Source organism: Diabrotica virgifera, chromosome 6 (assembly GCF_917563875.1).
Source record: "Diabrotica virgifera virgifera chromosome 6, PGI_DIABVI_V3a".
In the NCBI taxonomy this organism is placed as follows: Eukaryota; Metazoa; Arthropoda; class Insecta; order Coleoptera; family Chrysomelidae; genus Diabrotica; species Diabrotica virgifera.
The window spans coordinates 11694592-11717481 of NC_065448.1; the positions used below are offsets into that span (position 1 = coordinate 11694592).

General features: G+C 33.4%; 1 protein-coding gene across 7 annotated transcripts in view; it reads right to left on the bottom strand.

Moving 5' to 3' along the window:
- LOC114332415 (uncharacterized) overlaps positions 1-22890 on the bottom strand; it is a 434915-nt gene that overhangs the window by 100327 nt on the left and 311698 nt on the right. For all 7 annotated transcript variants that reach the window (XM_050653300.1, XM_050653305.1, XM_050653301.1 and 4 more), the window contains one exon: positions 13868-14054. In XM_050653300.1, coding sequence (XP_050509257.1) covers positions 13868-14054 — 187 coding nt within the window. The remainder of the gene's footprint in view (positions 1-13867; positions 14055-22890) is intronic.

Below are 22890 nucleotides of genomic sequence, written 5' to 3' on the forward strand. Positions count from 1 at the left end.
CAAATTTAAAAACACTGCTGGCAGTTATAACTTGTCAACGGGAGAAGTAGATTTTTTTAACAAGATACATCTGACTAACGCCATCAGTACAAACTATGCAAACCAATACTACTACTCAGATTCTGAACGTAACTATTTGACAGTATGGGTAGCTCAACACAATATTGCAATAGACGTTGTTCATACTGGTCTTGTCAAAGAAATTGTAGATAACCACCAAAACACTACGAATATCCGATTTAGTGCCTGCGATAAAACATACAACCTAAAAATTCTAGACAAATTTGGATCAAATGTGTTCAAAACTGACCAAGACACCATCTATGTCCGAAAAGAATCAACGAATCTGAGCAAATCATCCAGTGACTGTTTATTGTCTACATATATTTATCCAGAAGAGACGACTTTACCTTCACAAATACCCCCTATACTCAAACATGACAAAGAAGTCGCAAACAGCACAGTAATGGACAAAACTACGGACAAGACTGATGATGCAGAAACCAAAACAGATGAAACTACAACCATATTGATACCAAGCATACCTCTTTTGACGACATTAAAAACAACAACTACAAGCAGAACAACAAATACTACAACAACTCAAAAGATCACTACAGCTGTACCAAACACAATTCCAAATCAAGACAACACACAATCCAACTCTGAAACAACAAAGATGTTATTAATCATCCTGATATCATTGGTAGTGCTTTGGATATCTTTAACTCCTTTCTTAATATACTACTGCAAGAAAAGAAGACCTTCCGGCAGACCGTCCAGAACCTGTGCTGAAGATAACGTTTACACAACACCTAAAGAAGACTGCCTTCTAGAAGAACTTAAACCACATTATGATTATGTCAGTGTTTTCAAAGACACCAAAGAGTTCGCTGAAAATGAGTATATGGTTGTTAATGATAGACTACCAAATGGGAGAGACACCTATTTGAGCCCAAAAGAAGTTAGTAATGTAGAGAGTGGCATAAATGTGTGTGCATCTGGAAGTGGTACAGTGAAGAAGACAAGAAGAGCTCCTCCTGGCAGAACGTCCAGAACTCATGCTGAAGATACCATTTACGCCACACCTAAAGAAGACTGTCTTCTAGAAGAACCTAAACCACATTATGATTACGTCATGGTGTTCAGAGACAACAAACTGATGGCTGAAAATGAGTATATGGTTGTTAATAATTGACCCTCAAATACGAGAGACACCTAGTTGATTCCAAAAGAAGTTATTAATGTAGACAGTGACGTGAATGTGAGTGATAAAGAAAATTGATGTCCAGTTGTCCAGTTTTGTTGCACCTGGAAGTGGAAGAGTGACATATGACGTACGTAACAATAGACTAGAGAAATAATGATTTTTTCAAGATACTCCTTAATACAGGTATTTACATTACAATAATATGTAATAACAATATGCAATAAACAAAATATGAAAAATACTAAACGTCATTTTTACCATATACAGGGTGTCCACAAACTCTCCTGACAACCGAAAAATGGAGATTCCTCAGATAATTCTAACACAATTTAACCCAATTTACCTGGTCCAAAAATGCTTCCAGAACGCTTCTATTTAGAAAAACGAAAACGGGCATTCCTATTTTAATACATTCTTTCACGGTTTTTGCTGTAAATTTTAAATAACCGCTTGGATTTACATGAAATTTGGCGTACGCATAGCTAACATGTCAAAGAAAAAAAGTGATATGGTGCCGATGTGTGCTTTTACCCTAGGGGTGAGTTTCACCCGATCTCGGGGGGTGAAAAAATATATGTCCAAGATAAGTCCCGAAATGGATAAACTGATTAATTTTAAGCAACTTTTGTTCTATAGAGTTTTTTCACCATATCAATACTTTTCGAGTTATTTGCAAGTGAATATGTTCATTTTTCAACAAAATAACCAGGTTTTTAGACGTTTTTTTTGCAAATAACTCAAAAAGTAAGCATTTTGCCGAAAAAAATATTCTTGGCAAAACTATAGCTTATAAAAAAATCAAAAAAACGGTGTATATGTATATTACGTATCTATACCTAGCAAAAGCAGAGTTATAGCTAATGAAAAATAGGTTCATATTCGAAAAATTCCAAATAGAATAATTCAATGTAAAATATCCAAATAATAAAGCATTCTTGGGGAAACCCATTACAACTTTTTTAAAAGTGTTTATAAAAAGCTTTATTTCTGTTTTTATAAAAAAAATTTCTAGTATCAAATGTAAGCAAGTTACGCTCAAAATAAAGTTGGTCCCTTTTGTTTTGTCAAAAAAAAAAATTAGGAAGATCACCCCCCAATTAGCAACTTAAATGAAATTAATCGTCACCGCTTCACAAGTTACTTTACTTATGTTGTGTTTATATTATCTGCAAGTTTCATCGATTCAAAGTGCTTATTTTTGAAAAAAATTTGGTTTTAAAGTAAAATTTATAAAAATTTTAATTTTGAAAAAATGCTTTTTTTTTTCAAAATAACTTAAAAATTGTTAGAGATACCAAAAATCTTATACAATAAAAAAAGTCGGCTTTACTTTTCTGAACATTTTGTATTTTTTTGATTTTCTGTAAGACAAAAATTGGTTAAGATTCGGTGTTTCTAAATTTGCATACACCCGTGATAAGTAAATCGTTCAAGCCCTTTTAACTACAGCTCTTTCAAAAATAAGGACTTTGAACCGATGAAACTTACAGATCATATGATCAATACAGACGCGAGTAAAAAACTTGTTGTTGTTCTGAAGCTATTTCCTTGTGGCATTTTTATAATTACGTATTTTTTATGGGAAATAAGCCACAATTTTACTAAAAAATGAATTTATTAACGTTTCGAAGCCCAAATCGGGTTTCGTTGTCAAAATACAAAATACTATTAAAATAAAACAAACATGTTGTTGCTAAGTAAAAAAATTCTTCTAATAATTTATTTAATCTGACTCATTTATATTGGCAATTCAGACGTATATTATACATTTTAAAGTAGAAGACTTTAAAATGATATCGCCAATATTTATGAGTTGCGTTCCTGGGACGACTTTACTAAAAGATAGTTCATTCGATTACATGAAATCAATCCCAACTCAAGAATATCCGTCGCAAAAAAATCATAGCATGTGATCTGTCTTTAAAAAGACAACCAAATGCAACGATGACAATGAAATAAAATAAAAAAACAACAACCAAATTTACAAAATATGGCCCCATAGATCAGAATTGTTGGATACATTCCTGAATATTATAAACGATCAAGAAGAGACAATAAAATTTACAATGGAAAAGGAATACAATAACACTTTGCCTTTCCTCGATGTTTTAGTCTCAAAGAAGGATACTGGATATGAGACTCAAGTTTATAGAAAACCAACACACACCAACAGATATCTCAATTACAAATCAAATCACAACATCAACGTTAAAAAGGGAATCATTAAATCCTTATATGATAGAGCCAAAATTACTTGTTCTAACGAAAATTCATTTTTAGAAGAAAAACAATTGTTAACATCTGTTTTATTAAAAAATGATTATCCTTTATCGTTTATAAATAAGGAATTGACAAGATTAGATCGAATGGAACAGAACAACTTAGAACGGGATCCTACAACATACACAAGAAATAATACGAGGAAAATAACAATACCATATATAAAAGGACTATCCGAGAAACTTAAAACGATAGGAAATAAATTCAACATTTCAACAACATTCAAAACCACAAACACATTGAGATCTATTCTATCTAAAACTAAACCTAACAATGAACAAGAAAGAACAAATAATTGCATTTATAGAATACCTTGTGAATGCGAACACTTTTATTTAGGTGAAACATCAAGACCATTAAACGTTAGAATAAGTGAACATCAGTCTTATATTAAAAACATAGAATTTGATAGATCTCAGATATGTCAACACGCATGGGATAATGAACATAGAGTTCAGTGGAGAGATTCAAGTATAGTCCTGAAAGAATCAGATAGTAAAAAGAGAAAAATCAAAGAAGCGGCTCTAATTATGCTAAATGAAACCAATTGTGTCGCAAATTCCTCGGTAGAATGCAGTAGGATGTGGTTACCCATACTGAAAGAGGAAGTCAATAGAAAGAAAATACCACGATTAATAAGTCAATAACATATCGAGTTAGTACAAATTTTATATTTTAGTATTACTTATTGTATATCTATGTAATATTAATATTATTTATAATTTAAACATATTAAAGTCAGAATTTGGTATTAGTTTTTTGAAGGTAGATTAAATGTAAGACCAAATACTTACGATGTCGGGATAGTATCACGAGGTTTTTTCCTGGTTTTCCCTCGTGATTTACTATGGAATCTCTAACGCGAGAATTTTACTGTCATCGTTGCATTTGGTTGTCTTTTTAAAGACAGATCACATGCTATGATTTTTTTGCGACGGATATTCTTGAGTTGGGATTGATTTCATGTAATCGAATGAACTATCTTTTAGTAAAGTCGTCCCAGGAACGCAACTCATAAATATTGGCGATATCATTTTAAAGTCTTCTACTTTAAAATGTATAATATACGTCTGAATTGCCAATATAAATGAGTCAGATTAAATAAATTATTAGAAGAATTTTTTTACTTAGCAACAACATGTTTGTTTTATTTTAATAGTATTTTGTATTTTGACAACGAAACCCGATTTGGGCTTCGAAACGTTAATAAACTTATTTCCCATAAAAAATACGTAATTATAAAAAACTTGTGAAGTGGTAACAATTAAGTTCATTTGAAATGCTAATTAGGGGGTGATTTTCCCGATTTCTTACCAAAAAAAGGGACCAACTTTATTTTGAGCGTAACTTGTTTACTTTTGATGCTAAATTTTTTTTTAAAAAACAAAAATAAGCATTTTTTAAACACTTTAAAAAAGTTGTAATGAGTTTCCCCAAAAAGTGCTTCATTGTTTGTATATTTCACGTTGAAATACTCTATTTGGAATTTGGTGAACATGAAACTATTTTTCATTAGCTACAACTCTGGTTCTGCTAGGTGTAGAGACCTCGTGCATACACCAATTTTTTACTTTTTTACACGCTATATTTTTACTCAGAACATTTTTTTCGATAAAATACTTACTGTTTGAATTATTTGCGAAAAACCGTCTAAAATACGTGGTTATTTTATTGAAAAATGAACATGTTCACTCGCAAATAACTCAGAAAAGTATTGACTTTGTGAAAAAAGTTTATAGAACAAAAGTTCCTTAGAATTAGTCAGTTTATCCATTTCCGGACTTATTTTGGACATATATTTTTTCACCCCTAGGGCAAAAGCACACATCGGCACAATATCACTTTCTTTCTTTGACCTTTTAGCTATGCGTTTGCCCAATTTCATGTCAATCCAAGCGGTTCTTTAAAATTTACAGCAAAAACCGTGAAAGAATGTACTAAAAGCTTGAAAAACCAATTTACAAAAAAATATTATTTGCATTATAAATAGGCACTATAAATATTTTATTTTGCAGGAAAAGTTGCATTATGTCGCCAGTATAAAGCAAAAAAATGTGCTTGAACATTATTCAATAGTTTGAGATATTTAATTTGTTTTTAAATGTTACTATTTTTCCCGTAGAGACTTCTAAGGTCTCATTTTTGTTTTGTTTTATTTGTATTATTGACAACTGTAGTTAGTCCAGAAAGCTACTGCGCATCCGCTAGGAAAAATATTCCGATTCGGATTTTTTGCACAACCTTACTCAAAAGGGACCCCTTTTAACAAATTTGCATGTTGCCAGGTCCAAAAGTGGGTCAAAATTTTAAAAAAGTTAAAATAATTTTTCCCCAAAAAAGTGCTTTGTTTTTTGGTTATGGCACGTTAAAATATTCGATTTGGAATTTGACGAATATGAACCTATTTTTCATTAGCTATAACTGCTTCTACTAGGTATAATGACCCAATATATACATCATGTTTTTCACTTTTTTACGTGCTATATTTTTGATAAGAATTTTTTTTCGACCAAATACTTACTTTTTGAGTTATTTGCGAAAAACCGTCCGAAAACGTCATAATTTTGTAGAAAAATTAACATATTCACTCGCAAATAACTCGAAAAGTATTAACTTGGTGAAAAAAACTTTATAAAACAAAAGTTGATTAGAATTAGTCATTTTATCCATTTCCGGACTTATTTCGAACATATATTTGTCACCCCCAAAAGGGGGCGAAACTCACCCCTAGGGCAAAAGCACACATCGACACAATATCACTTTTTTTTTCTTTGACTTGTTAGCTATGTGTATGCCGAATTTCATGTCAATCCAAGCGGTTCATTACAATTTAGAGGTTTTGCAATATTTTACCTTTAAAGAACGGACTATTTATCTTCTAGTGATAAATCGATTCAATCAATTGCAAATTTCTAGTACGGTTATAGGCGTCAACTTTGGGTAGGGCAACGGTTATTTTATCGCATATAACTTTTTTGTCTTTAACTTTTAAACATTTTTGACACTGGATTAATAAATTGTGAGGTATTCAAGTAATAAAAGGTACTCTTACTTTAAGTCGGTAGGATACACCGTTTTCTAAAAAAAAAATAATTTGAAAATTTTTCGTTTTTTTAATTTGATAACATTTTTCAAAAAAAAAACTATTTAGAAAAACGAAAACTGGTAGGTTTATTTATATTCCAGAGATGAATCGATTTCATCAATTGCGAATTTCTAGCACCGGTCAAATGCGTTCCCTTTTGGGTAGGTCAACGGTTATTTTATTGCATTTTTTTTTTAATTATGAAGTATTCTGGAACTTTTTTCAAATTTAAAAAACGATTTTCTGACAAAAAATTTTCAAATTGATTTTTCTCGAAAACAGTGTATCCTACCGACTTAAAGCAAAGGTACCTTTTAGTAGTAAAATACGTCACAATTTAATAATCGATGGATTCGACCGTTACTTGATGGAAGTTCATTTTATCTCACAATAAAACACTGAAAACTTTTGTTTTCTATACTTCCACAAAATTTATTATTTACAACTATGTGACTACAGCTGTTTCGGCAGAGTGCCTTTCTCAAGTGATATAATTTACAATGTGTTATGTGTTTGCCTTTTTAAGTCTCTAACTGAATAGGTTGAGGAGTGGGGAACTGTTTGTCTCGAGTTGGTCATTCAGAATTATATCTGTATTTTTCAGTATATTAATTTCCATAGATTCTAAAAAAGATAGCTTAAGGCCTTTATTTTGGATATGCAGAATTTGAAACACTTCATTGAAAGAATGATTATGATCTAGAAGGTGAAGTGCGTATGTAGAAGTGTCTGTTTTTCTATTGTTGAAAGCCCTTTTGTGTTCTGCTATCCGTTTGTCAAAAGTTCTGCCAGTCTGGCCGATGTACGTTTTCGGACAGTCACCACAAGTTAGTTTGTACACACCACTCTGTAGTTGCTTTTTATTTCGGCTTTTATTGCTCTTAATATATTTGCTTAAGTTGTTGTTAGTTCTGAAAGCTGGTATTATTCCTTTCTTTTTTATGTATCTGGCTATTTTTGTTGTTATCTTGCCAGTATATGTGAGAGAGCAGAAGGTACTGGGTTCTTTCTGTGGTGGTGGATACACTAATTTCAGGGCTTTCTTATGGAGTTTTTGATTTAAAATTTTGTTAACTGTTTGTTCGTTATAGGCGTTGTTTACTGCTATTTGTTTAATGATGTTTAGTTCTATCTCGAAGTTATTTTTTGTCATGGGAATTTCTGTGAGTCTATGTATCCTGCTATGGTAGGCTGCTAATTTGTGTTGTGTAGGATGGGATGATGCATTGTGTATAGTTGTATCAGTATGGGTAGGTTTATGATATACGGAGAACTCATGTTTGTTGTGTAGTCTGGATGTTCTAGATGTAACGATTACCAGACTACACAACAAACATGAGTTCTCCGTATATCATAAACCTACCCATACTGACACAACTATACACAATTCATCATCCCATCCTACACAACACAAATTAGCAGCCTACCATAGCATGATACATATACTGACAGAAATTCCCATGACAAAAAATAACTTCGAGATAAAACTAAACATCATTAAACAAATAGCAGTAAACAACGGCTATAACGAACAAACAGTTAACAAAATTTTAAATCAAAAACTCCATAAGAAAGCCCTGAAATTAGTGTATCCACCACCACAGAAAGAACCCAGTACCTTCTGCTCTCTCACATATACTGGCAAGATAACAACAAAAATAGCCAGATACATAAAAAGAAAGGAATAATACCAGCTTTCAGAACTAACAACAACTTAAGCAAATATATTAAGAATAAAAGCCGAAAGAGAAAGCAACTACAGAGTGGTGTGTACAAACTAACTTGTGGTGACTGTCAGAAAACGTACATCGGTCAAACTGGCAGAACTTTTGACAAACGGATGGCAGAACACAAAAGGGCTTTCAACAATAGAAAAACAGACACTTCTACATACTCACTTCACCTTCTAGATCATAATCATTCTTTCAATGAAGTGGAAATTAATAAACTGAAAAATACAGATATAATTCTGAATGACCAACTCGAGACAAACAGCTCCCCACTCCTCAACCTCTTCAGTTAAAGACTTAAAAAGGCAAACACATTGTAAATTATATCACTTGAGAAAGGTACTCTGCCGAAACAGCTGTAGTCACATAGTTGTAAATAATAAATTTTGTGGAAGTATAGAAAACAAAAGTTTTCAGTGTTTTATTGTGAGATAATTTAATAATCGAGAGCCAAAATGCTTAAAAGTTAAAGACAAAAAATATGCGATAAAATAACCGTTGCCCAACCCAAAATAGATTTATCTCTGCAAGATAATAGGCGCATCAGTTTTCGCTTTTCTAAATAGAAGCGTTCTGGAGTTATTAAAAAAACTAATTACAAGACACCATCTTCAAAGAGCTCTAGCTCCTTTAGGAAGCATTTTCGGATGAGTTGAATTGGGTTAAATTGTACTAAATTGTCTGAGGAATCTCCGGTCTTCGTTTGTCGGTAGAGTTTCTGGACACCCTGTATAACCAATGTAATATCCCTATTTGATTTTAAACACTAAAGATGAAGACTGGTAAATTATAAAGGGAAACGTGACACAGTGTTACTGAAAAAGTAGGGTTGTCTAATTTTTGCAAAATAGGATCAAAAATGAATCTTTTGAGAATTATTAATGCCTTTTCTAAAATTGCACAAAAAACTTTAATTTCGCGTGAGAATAGGACACTATCCAAATCCAAAATATATTCAGCAATAAAAATTTCAAAAAGTTTCACTTACTTAATAGATATTGTAAAATTTAAAATATTTAATATACATATTTATTAATTATTATTAAATATTAATTATTAATAATTGTTAAATTAATAATTATTAATTATTATATTATTATTAAATAAATTAGTAATTTATTTAAACAATTTAAAATAGATATTTTTTATTTGGTAAAATTTTACTTTTTTCTTATTATTATTCGTAGAAAAGGTTATGAAATAATATAGGTAACTTAAATATTTATGTATTATAGTTACGAATAATATATTTTGCAGTGAATGCACATTGGTAAAATCCAATAATATCAATCGAATGAAAGTTTTACTTAAATAAACTTAAAAATTATTTTTAAAATAAAACTTTTATTGAGACCAAGTTTCAGGTAAAGCCTTCGCAGTTTCTATAATTTGCAAACTACTGCAAAATTCAAACAATTTTCTTTCATGCCAATTGTGTGGTACGAATGCAGTAAGTTCGCCATTCGTTTTTTAGAAGAAAACGGAAGTATATATTTAGTAACATTATATAGGGTGTCCCGAAAAGATTGGTCATAAATTATACCACACATTTTGGGGTCAAAAATAGTTCGATTGAGCCTAAATTACCTTAGTACAAATGTGGTCATAAAAAAAGTTACAGCCCTTTGAAGTTACAAAACGAAAATCGATTTTTTTCAATATATCGAAAACTATTAGAGATTTTTTATTCAAAATGGACATGTACCATTATTATGGCAGGAACATCTTAAAACAAAATTATAGTGAAATTTGTCTACCACATAAAAATTTTATGGGGGTTTTGTTCCCTTACACCCCCACCCCCCCAACTTTTGTGTACGTTCCAATTAGTTCATTATTGTGGTACCATTAGTTAAACACAACGTTTTTAAACCTTTTTTGCCTCTTACTATTTTTTCGATAAGCCAGATTTTATCGAGATGCGGCTACTTTTTTAATATATTTACATAAAAATTTTATGGGGATTTTGTTCCTTTAAACCCCCCAAATGTTTGTGTACGTTCCAATTAAACTATTATTGTGGTACCATTAGTTAAGCACAGTGTTTTTAAAACTTTTTTGCCTCTTAGTCTTTCTTTGATAAGTCACCTTTTATCGAGATGCGGCTTCTTTTTCAAAATATACCTAAAAATGTAAATTATAAATAAATTTTCAGATTATTAACAGGTCTATAATCGTACTTAACAATATACAAATATGTGGTGGATTCGACAAATATTCAAAATATCTCGATAAACACTGGCTTATCGAAAAAGTACTAATAGACAACAAAGTTTTAAAAACATTGTGTTTAACTAATATAATGGTGCCACAATAATAATTTAATCGGAACGTACACAGAAGTTTGGGGGGGCTGAAGGGAACAAAACCCCCATAAAATTTTTATGAGGTGCACAAATTTCACTTTAATTTTTTTTAAGATGTTGCTGCCATAAGAATGCCACATGTCCATTTTCAATAAAAAATCTCCTAAGAGTTTTCGACATATGAAAAAAAATCGATTTTCATTTTGTAACTTCAAACAATTGTAACTTTTTTTGTGTGTACTATTGTATATAGGCAAGTGAGGTTCAATCAATCTATTTTTGACCCCAGAATCTGTGGTATAATTTATGACCAATCTTTTCGGGACACCCTGTACAGTTTTCTTACTTTAAAAATAGAGGAAGTTTTCATAAAAATAGTGGAAGTTTTCTTTAAAAATAGAGAAAGTTTTCTTTTATTTAATGTACGTTTTAGTAGACAAGATTTGTGATTATTTTCCTGTCCCCTAAAGTTATTTAAGGGGGGGAGGGGGTGTTATGGTTTGAAATCAACATGTCAAGCACATTTTTGTGAATTTTTTTAATCCATGGTAGAACTATTTTGTTTTTAGATTAAATAAACATATTAACTGCAATTCAAAGAATATTAAAAAACATTTAAGGCCAAATATTGAAAAATAAGCCAACGATAGCAAATTTTTACAGACACCTCAAAAAAATTGATTTTGCGATGGATATCAGAACTCGTCACTGGACCATGTAATACAGTTTCTCGAGGTAACGCGTTCGAGTTTCTTTATTTTTAACGATATTTGAGTTTTTGATATCACAGAAGTCAAAATGACTCATCATTCTCTCTTTGCCTTATCCTTATGCGGGGTCGGCTTCCCTAATTGCATTTCTCCACACAATTATATCTTAAGTCATATCAATGTTAATCCCCTTTACCAACATATCCTGCCTTATCGCCTCCCCCCAGGTCTTCATTGGTCTTCCTCTCCTACTCCTTCCAGGAATCTGCACTTCAGCTATTCTTCGTATTGGTTGATTAACGTCTCGACGTTGAACATGACCAAACCATCTTAACCTATGCTCTCTCATTTTGGCATCAATTGGTGCCACACCTAGACTTCCCCTAATATACTCATTTCTAATTTTATCCTTCTTTGTCACTCCACTCATCCATCTAAGCATTCTCATTTCCGCCACATGCATTCGTTGTTCATCTTTCTTTTTCACTGCCCAACATTCAGTTCCGTACATCATAGCCGGTGTTATGGCTGTTTTATAGAATTTTCCCATCATTGTAATTTTTCTGTCACACAACACACCACTCGCTTCTTTCCATTTCATCCATCCAGCCCTAATTCTACTACATGCACCTCCATCTATTTCTCCATTACTCTGTAATACCGATCCTAGGTACTTAAAACTATTGCTTTTCACAATCATTTCACCATCCAAAGATACCATTTTATTTGCAGTAGCTCCATCTTTAAATGAACATTACAAATACTCTGTTTCTGTCCTACTAAGTTTTAAACCTTTTTCCTCCAGAGCTTGTCTCCACTGTTCCAGTTTTTGTTACAAGTCTCTTTCACTATTTCCTACTAACACGACATCATCAGCATACATTAAGCACCATGGAATGTTACCCTGTAGTTTCGCTGTTATCTGGTCCAAAACTAATGAGAATAAATACGGACTAAGCACAGAGCCTTGGTGCAATCCTACTTTCACATGAAATTTATCAGTCTCTCCCACACCTGTCCTAACACTAGTCGTTACTCCCTCATACATATCCCTCACAATCTTTACATATTCACCAGGGACTCCTTTCTTATTGAGTGCCCACCACAGAATCTCTCAAGGAACTCTATCATATGCTTTCTCAAGATCAATGAATACCATATGAGCGTTTGTTTCTTTACTCCTGTATTTTTCCATCAACTGCCTTATAATGAAAATTGCATCTGTTGTTGACCTACCCTGCATAAAGCCAAATTGATTCTCGGATATTTCGGTCTCTTCACGTATTCGTCTATCAATTACTCTTTCCCATATTTTCATGGTGTGGCTAAGCAGTTTTATAGCCCTGTAGTTTGTACATTGTTGTATATCTATCTCCCTTGTTTTTGTAAACAGGTACCAGTATACTGCTTCTCCATTCGTCTGGCATTTGTCCAACTTCCATAATTCTATTAAATAGACCTGCTAGCCACCTTGTTCCTGTCTCTCCCAATGCTCTCCATACTTCCCCAGGAATACCATCTGGTCCTACCGCTTTTCCTTTCTTTATTTTTTGAAGCGCTTGAGCCACTTCCTCGTTGGTTATTTTGGTGACCATTGCTGCTACTGTCTCCGTTGACTCCACAGGCTGTCTGTCAAATTCTTCATTTAATAAGCTGTCAAAGTACTTTCTCCATCTCTTTTTGATATCCCTTTCGTGAACTAGTATTTTATTATTTTCATCTCGGATACATATAATCTGGTTAAAATCTTTTGCTTTCTTTGCTCTCTGTTTGGCTATTTTATATATCTTCGTTTCGCCTTCCCTGGTATCAAGTTGATCGTATAGGTTTGAATACGCTTCTGCTTTGGCTTTTGCTACTGCTACTTTCGCTTCCTCTTTCACCACGATATAGTTTTGAAGATCTGTGTCGGATCTGGTTTCTTGCCACTTTTTGGAAGTCAAAATTACTATTTTTTTGTAAAACAGTGCGAAAATCAACATATTTATTTATAATTGTTAAAAAAATAAGCATAAATAAAAAATGTCTTGACAGCATTACCTCACGAAATGTCGAAAGAAAATCTTTGTAAAATTTCACGTGGATCGATCGAGTCGTTGTTGAGTTATAATGTCCATCGCCTTTGAATAGAGCAGTTTTGAGAAAAACGCGTTTAAAGTTTTCCTTCTGTCAATTGGTCTTCTTTTTGTTTGTCAAACCGTTAAGTGATGCATACCGGAATATGTGTTTGAATCGCGGAGTAATTTACTAAAGAGAAGGGGAACAACTGTTGAACGTTTTTCACTGCAATCAAGCACACTGTCGCGGAGCCGCTGCAAAGCGAGTCGAAGGTAGGGATATTTAACATGCTGTATCTCCGGTAAATTTCCTCCAATCAATCTGAAATTTTCAGAGGGTGTTCTTAAAGTTATGGACTTTCAGTTAAAATAGTAAAAAAGATCTAAAAATTTTAAAATTTCAAACTATACCCCCCTTAAAAAAAGTCACAGTTTGTTCCATATCAAATTTATAATATAATCGGAACAAAAAAACTCTGCCAAACTTACTCGATGCCACTGTCGTTCGAGTTGTCGCATGGATCAAGGTTTCTTCTGTAGGAGGATCTGACTTTGCCGGGCATGTCCCTTTGTCTGAGAGGTCCATTGCAATTTTTACCACTGGGCGGCCTTCCTGGTCGTCTGGCAGCCCTTGTTTGAGGCGTCGGTATCGTGCAGAGTGTCATTTTTGGTTCATCTGCAACAATAAGAGATATATCAGTTAATAATATGAACGAAAAAGTGTGCAATGACTATTAATTTATTTTATTACTATTAGTAGAGAAGGATAGTATGCTATCCTCCGATAGAACGGAGTAGCGATATTAGTTAATAAAACCACCCAGAAATTTGTTACTGGCTTCTTACCCATCTCGGATAGCGTTATGATGGTAACACTCAAAACAGCCCAGTCTAGAGTCAATATAATTCAAGTATATGCTCCCACAGCAGATAAGTCGGATGAAGAACTCGAACAGTTTTATAACGAATTACAACAAGCTTTAGAAGTAACCAAGTCTAGAGACGTTACAATAGTAATGGGAGATCTAAATGCAAAAATCGGTAGAGGAAGTCAAGGTGATTTTATTGGAAACTTTGGACTGGGCACTCGTAACGAGAGAGGAGAAAGATTGGCTCAATTCTGCCAAGAGACCGATTTTATTGTCACGAATACTTATTATGATCTGCCGACCAGGAGACTCTATACATGGAAATCACCAGCAGACAACCAACATAACGTCATCAGAAACCAAATTGACTACCTTCTCATCTGCAAACGATACCGAAATTCCATAAAATCAGTAAAATCATACCCTGGAGCTGATGTGAGATCAGATCACAACCCAGTTGTAGGAAGGTTTAGAATTAATCTAAAGAAGCCTGTGGTTAAAACTAAAGTAGAGACGATACAAGTATCTCGTTTGAGAGATCCATCAACAAAAGAGCAAGTCACACTAAAAATTAAAGAAGAGCTCACCAAAATAGAAATTATTCCTACTGAAGATGCGAACAGGAAATGGCACACGTTAAAAGATGCTCTTCTCCGCAAATGTGAGACAAAACTAACACCTAAACTAATTAAGAATAAAAATGAATGGATGACCGAGGAGATTCTAGATCTCATGGAAGCAAGGCGATCTTATAAAACCAAAGACAAAACATGTCTAATATTATACACACAGAAATAAGGAGAAAGATCAGAGAGGCAAAGGAAAGATGGTATAGTGACAGATGCGCAGAGATTGAACAGTTGGTAGAGAAACATGATATCTTAAACCTTCATAAGAAAAAATTAAACATACTGCTGGATAAAAACGGCAAAATAATTATAGACGTCGGTGAAAGGCTTAAAAGATGGCAGGAATATATTCAAGAGCTATTTAAAGACGAACGGACTGAGATAGTACTAGAGCAGGAAAAGTTCGACAACGGCCCCAACATAACAGAAGATGAGGTATTAGAGGCGATAAAGCGAACAAAGAACAACAAGGCAACAGGTCCTGACCAAATACCTGTAGACATAATACGGTTAATAGAAGAACAGCAAATTGGAATATTGGTCGACTTATTTAATACAATATACAGTACAGGAATCATTCCCAGAGATTGGCTGCTGTCAACGTTCATAACACTGCCAAAAAAACCAAATGCAAAAGAATGTCAAGACCACCGGATAATAAGTTTAATGAGTCATACACTCAAAATATTTTTAAAAATTATACACCGGAGAGTACATAACAAACTTGAGCAGGACATAAGCGACACGCAATTTGGATTTAGAAATGCAATGGGAACGAGGGAAGCCCTGTTCGCTGTAAATGTACTTGTGCAAAGGTGCATGGATGTTAATCAGCCAGTATATATGTGTTTCTTGGATAGATAGATAGATAGGTAGATAGATAGATTTATTTAACTACTTTACAAAAAAAAATTGTTTGTAGCAAGTCAAAATTACAAAGTCAAAATAAGGAATATAAAAATTACAAGGTATATAAAATCACAAGGTATATAAAACAGAAATATAAAACACAACTTATAAATATGTATCACAAACAAGAATATAGATTAACAAAAAATATTTTGTGTCACGGTAAGCATTTCAGTAGATGTTCTGCAATGAGTCATATATTCTTCCGAGCAATAAAAGCAATGTTTCAACAGATACCTTTTTATTACTTTTTTGAAACTGTTACAGCTTAGCTGTTTAATATCTTTTGGTAAAATATTGTAGTAGTTATAATTAAGACAATTTTTATCTGAAAGACGCAATCTAGAGCGATTTGTTCGTAAATAGTGAGAGTACCGCGTATTGTGAACGTGAACATCAGACTGCTTTGTTAAATGGGACCTTTTTCTGTGAATTTCAGTCAGAACTTGATATATCAACAGAGTAGGTAGCGGCATAATTTTTAATTTGATGAAGAGAGGTCGGCAATGTTCCAGATAACTAACCCCTGCTAAAATCCGGATAGCTTTCTTTTGCATCCTGAAAATTTGAAGAGCATTTGTTGAATTGCCCCATAAGATTAATCCATAGCTTAGGTGTGAGTGAAATAAAGAAAAATATGTCACCTTCAATGTCTCAAAGTTGACAACCCTTGCTAGTTGACGAATAAGAAACAATGAACTAGACAGCTTCGCCTTTACTTGTGAAATATGAGCCGACCAGTTCAATCGATTGTCTATGGTTATTCCTAATAGTTTAGCAGTGTCTTTGTCATCTGGATCGCCATGTAAACCACTTGCAGATATAATCAAGTCCTGCGTTTTTTCAGTATTGAGTTTTAGTTTGTTCGCAGCAAACCATGTGCTAGATTTATCAGAGACTTCCTCGCAAGCCATTTTTAAATCCTCATTTTTATTACCTGATATTATGTATGTCGTATCATCCGCAAATTGTACTGATTTGTACGGAGATATGAAATGAGGCAAATCGTTGACATATATAATGAATAAAAGAGGTCCCAAGACCGAACCTTGTGGGACTCCATGTTTTACGGGTCGAAAATCGGAGAGATAACCTTTAGACACTACAGCCTGGTGTCTACCACATAGGTACGAAGAGATAAGCTTAAGAGGGATACCTCTGATTCCATAATAGTTTAATTTGTGGAGCAAAATGTCATGTGAAACGCAGTCAAAAGCCTTCGACAAATCGCAGAGAGAAATTGCTATGCGATTGCCACGTTCAAGCCCCTCAATCACCTCGCTCACAATATTATATACCGCGTTTGTAGTAGAACGAGCACTTCTGAATCCATATTGCGAGTTGCTAAAATAACTTTTAGACTCAAAATAAGAATATAATTGTTGTTTGATCACCTTTTCAATCACTTTCCCGAATGTAGAAACAATGCTTATGGGTCTGTAATTGTCAGCTTTAGAGGAATCACCTTTTTTATAGATAGGTAGTACCTTTGAGTACTTTAGTGCTTCTGGAAATACTCCAGTTGATAAAATTAAGTTAATAAGATGAGTGAAAGGTGTTAAAACTATTTGGTAAGTTTCTTTTAAAATTTTGCTATTAATTTCGTGAACGTCCTTACAATTGGAATTATTAAGAGATTTAATTATTTGAGAGATCTCATCTTCCACAACGGGTCGGAAACAAAAGGACTTACTCGGGGAAGGATAGTTTCTGTAACTGAAGAGGATATCGTTATTAATAGTGGGAAGGGATGTAATTATATTCTCTGCGATTGTAATAAAAAATTGATTTATTTCGTCTGGAGATAGATCTGGTTGTACCGAACTGGATCTTGTATTGCCTCTTTCGAAGTTTAATATTTTCCAGCAGTCTCTAGGTTTATTATTGGAGTTAGTAATAAAACCAGAGTAAGCCGACTTTTTAGCATTTTGTAACTGCCGATTATATTCATATTTTTGTTGTTTATATAGTTTGAAAATATCGGGATCCTTAGTGACATCTGCAATGTGTTTAATGAGAGAAAGATTAGATCTGTAAGACCTTAATTCGTCATTAAACCATTGCACGGGTGTTATTTTAGCAGTTTGTCGTACTTTTTTAATGGAAAAAACTTTAATATTAAGTTGTTATAAGTTTCAGTTAAAAAGAACATCAAGACATCGGGATCGTTATTGGTGTCATAGAAAAAGTCCAGCTTTGTACTAGCTAGTGCATATTTAAGCTTCTGCAAACCAGAAGAAGTAATAGACCGTTGAAGTGATTGATTAGTGTCAACAACTTTAAGATCAGAATCAATAGATATAAATTGTGCTCGATGGTCAGAGAAACAAGGTTCAAATACGCCCACCCTGTAGATATTTTCAGAAAAGTTAGTCATAATGTTATCGATGCAACTACTGGATTGAGATGTGATTCTAGTATAATCGTTTATCGTTATTTCTAGACCAAAAGACATTAACAGATTTTGAATATCATAAGAAGAGTCAGATTTAATTTTAAAATTTATATTAAAATCCCCAAGTATAATCAGTTTGTCTGCTTTGTTAAGTAAGAATGCTATAACATTCTCAAAATTCACCAAGAACAAGTCACAGTCACCATTACCTGATCTGTATACAGTTAAAACATTGGTTCTCATTGAAGGTATATAAATTGCACAAAACTCTGAAGTTTGCTCTACGTTATATTCATTTAGATTAAGAGAAGAATACATAAGATTTTCTTTTACATAAATTGCAACGCCACCTTGCTTCTTTTCAACCCTACAGAAAAAGTTAGCTAGTGAAAAGCCGGAGATGTTAATTAATTTTAGATTTTCTTCAGTTTGCCAGTGCTCTGAAAAACATATGACGTCATAGAACTTTTTATCCGCAAGAAAAGCATTGATCATATCGACTTTATTTGATATACACTGTAAATTGACATGAAACATGCTTACCGTGCCTTGTTGAATTAGGTTATTTTGAAAATTTGATGGAGGGTTAACGGTCGTTTCTTCATCCTTCATTTTATTTGAGTATGTGTTGGACGCTTCATAAAAAACCTGCTTACATAAGAGCCTACGGGCCATAGTTTTGGGTCCATCGCTAAACCAAAATGTTGTTCAAAAATTGAGACTTTAAAGGATGAATATATGTTGGGATGCTTAGCCGTTAAGGACGTACATATCACTTCTGGAAAGTGTTTTTCTAACATCTTCTTAAGATTATCTGCCGTTGTATGCTGGTTTACCCTAGTAACATGAAGATGACTAAATTTTGGGACACCACTGATTTCAGAGTTTTCATTATTGCCAATAACAATAGGTCCATTCCTTCTTTTATACCTAACAGTTTTCCATTCTTGCCCATTATTATTTGGAACTGGAACCGAATTTTTACTCTCAGTATTTATCAAATTCTCATCGTTTGTTAAATTAATGATATCTGAACATTTTGCCTCCGTTTGTATTCTTAAAATATCAGCTGATAATTGTTTATTATTTTCGATTAAGGAAACAACTTGTTTATTTTTATTGGTACTATTTTTAAATAGAGTTTTTGTTGGGGAACTCCTTTCTTTATCAACAACTAGACTTTCATTTACAGCAACATTTTTTGCGGGTGTAGTGTTTTCGTTTTTTGGATATATTTTACTGCTAGACTGTTTCGGTCGTTCAAAATTTGGGTCTCTGTTTGAATGGTTGATTGAATTCGTATTTTGTTTTGTAGATGGCGACTGATCAGCTATTTGCATATATTTAAATAAATCTAGTTGTTCCTTCAATAAATTTATCGTAATTTGTTGATTTGATATTATTGTTTCATTCTGATTAATAATTTTCTTTAAGTACCTTATTTCAGTTTGTCTCGGATCCTCATCGTCAGCCTCACTATCCAAGGTTTTGTTTGGTGGATCACTTAACCTCACACTCTCCTCACAGCATATAACTGTCTCATCATCGATATATTTGATCGATTTTAGTTGCTTCAGGCAGCCACTATGGGATAACGTTCCACAATTCGCACATAATAGACCACTTTGTGCAACTTTATAACACTTTTTACAACACTTAACTTCCGAGTCGTAAACACGACCGTTCTTCTGAGGCGCCATGTTTTTGACTGATGGATTACAACAAAGCCTGCGATAAGGTCAGACATAGACGCCTTATCGAATTACTTGAAAAGAAAAACTTAGATATGAGAGACATCAGGATCATTAGTGCTATCTATTATAATCAGATCGCTGTGGTAAAAGAGAACAACGCCTTTTCAAATTAAATACAGATTGAGAGGGGCGTCAGACAGGGCTGTGTCCTGTCTCCTACTTTGTTCAATTTGTATTCAGAGGAAATTATCCAGGAAGCACTAGAAGACCTAACCACGGGAATAAAAGTAAATGGCCGACCAATCAATAATATACGGTTTAACGACGACACTATTTTATTAGCCGAATGTCTTGAGGATTTACAACAAATGGTTGACAGAGTGGTAGAAGTCAGCCAAGAAAACGGACTGTCCCTAAATACAAAAAAGACACAATTTATGGTAATCACAAAAGCTCAACAGCGCAAAGAAAGCATAAAAATACATGGAGAACAAATTAAAAAGGTTGAAAAATATAAATATTTGGGTACAATAATTAATGAAACTAATGAGTACACAGAAGAGATTAAAGCAAGATTAGGACAGGCAAGAAATGCTTTCAACAAACTGAAAAAAGTACTCTGTAGCAGGGACATTACAATTTCTTTAAAGATAAGACTTCTGAGATGCTACGTGTTCTCCGTGTTATTCTATGGGTTGGAAGCTTGGACATTAAAGAAGGATGTTTCGGACAGATTAGAAGCCTTCGAGTTATGGGCCTACAGAAGAATATTAAGAATAAGTTGGGTGGATAGAGTCACGAATATTGAGGTGTTGAGAAGAATGGGAAAAGATAAAGAGGTTTTGAATACAATTAAAGTCAGAAAACTGCAATATCTGGGACATGTTATGAGGGGCGAGCGTTATAACTTGTTACAATTAATAATGCAAGGAAGAATACAGGGTAGAAGGAGTCGCGGAAGAAGACGCATCTCCTGGTTAAACAATTTGAGAGCTTGGTTTAATTGACTTCTGCTGATCTCTTTAGAGCAGCGGTATCGAAAGTGCGAATTGCCGTGATGGTTGCCAACCTTCTTAGAGGAGATGGCACATGAAGAAGAAGATAGTATGCTAAATGTGCAGTCACTCTAGCGTTATGGCAACTTATTGGGTTGCGAAGATTAGGTCCTAAAACCAAAAAAAGTTCAGTTTTGCATTTTAGTGGGGACTTTCCATTTTTTAATTTAATTTTTCATTTCCAACAATCGTTTTTTCTGATTATAGCGCCATCTATCCATAATTCGAAAAAATGTCTCGAATAAAAGTTTCTTATTTTTACGTAAAGAATCCAAATCTGCAATAAAAAATGGGGGCTACTATTTAAGATTTTAAAGTAACTCCCCACCACACCTCCATGGTGAGTCGTGTTTGGTATCATTCGATAGATTTTTGAAAAATATTTTTTTTAAAAGTATTTTTTAGTTTTTGGATCTGTCGTTCATTTCGCGAAATATTCGCTTTTTTCTTGTGAAACTTTGTGACTCACCCATTTCCTTACGCCCCGCTCAAATTGTAAGATTTTTTAAATATACACTGTTTTGCATATATGTAGTATAATATATAATAATTTATACAGGTGGTCAGTCGAATCGTTGCCTACAGACTTTACTTGTTAAACACATACAAACAATTTTCCGATATTACTTATTTTGATTTTGAACAAGATACTATTCTCAAGTACCCCCTAAAGCAACAACGAACCATTAAACTGGATTAAACTATCAAAAAAAATTGGAAGCAGTTATTTGAACAATTGCTGATAAAAGTTTGTAAACAGCCACGTCATCATTACGGTAAGTGAGACGAAAAAAGATAATAATAAAAGCAAATATTAATTTGTTAATTATGATAGTAGTTTTATGAGTAATTAATATACATTAGATGTGTATCTTTTTATATTTTTGTATTGTCAAGAAGGTTTGGATATTTTTTTATTTGAGTAATCAACCGGTGATCATGCACAATGGGAAACTCACAGAACCAATCAACATTGACAGTGGAGTCAGACAGGGGTGTATTCTATCTCCAACCATATTTCTGATCTTAATTGACTGGGTCATGAAGAAGGCAACGAAAAATAAAACAGGAATTAGATGGAATGCTTTCGGTCAGCTTGAAGATCTAGACTTTGCAGATGATATATGTCTGGTGTCCGAAAAAAGACAACATATGCAGAAAAAAACAGAAAAGGTGACAAAAGAAGCAAGAAAAATAGGACTAGAGATTAACACAAGAAAAACCAAACTTATGAAGATAAATACGGAAAGAGAAATGGGTATATTCATTGAAGGAGAAGAAGTAGAAAATGTACAAAGTTTTGCTATCTGGGAAGCATAATTGACGCTAGCGGTGGAATAGAAGAGGAAATTAATGGAAGGATAACTAAAGCCCAAAATGCGTTCTATATGCTGAAGAAAACATGGGAGTCCAATAGATTAACAACCAAAACCAAAATCAGGATATTTAATACAAATGTAAAGAGTATTTTGCTATATGCAGCAGAAACTTGGAAAATAGAGAAAAAGATTATACAAAAGGTTCAAACATTTGTAAATAGATGCCTTAGACGAATATTGCAAATATATTGGCCAAATCGGATAAGTAACAAGGAACTTTGGAGAAAAACTAATCAAGAGCCGATAGCCAAAACGATAAATAGACGCAAATGGAAGTTTATTGGACACACATTAAGGAAAAATGAAGATGATATAACCAAACAAGCCCTGGATTACCAACCAACTGGAAAAAGAAAACAAGACAGACCAATGACATCCTGGAAAAGAAATATTACCAGAGAGCTAGAAGACAATGGGTTAACATGGAAAGAAGTGAAAGCCCTGGCCAGAAACAGAGATGAATGGAGGGGGACTGTAGAGGCCCTATGTTCCAAATGGAATCAAGAGGAGTAAAGTAAGTAAGTAATCAACCGGTGGCAATTTGTAATGTAATGTAATCTTTATTTACGGACTTGTAGTCGA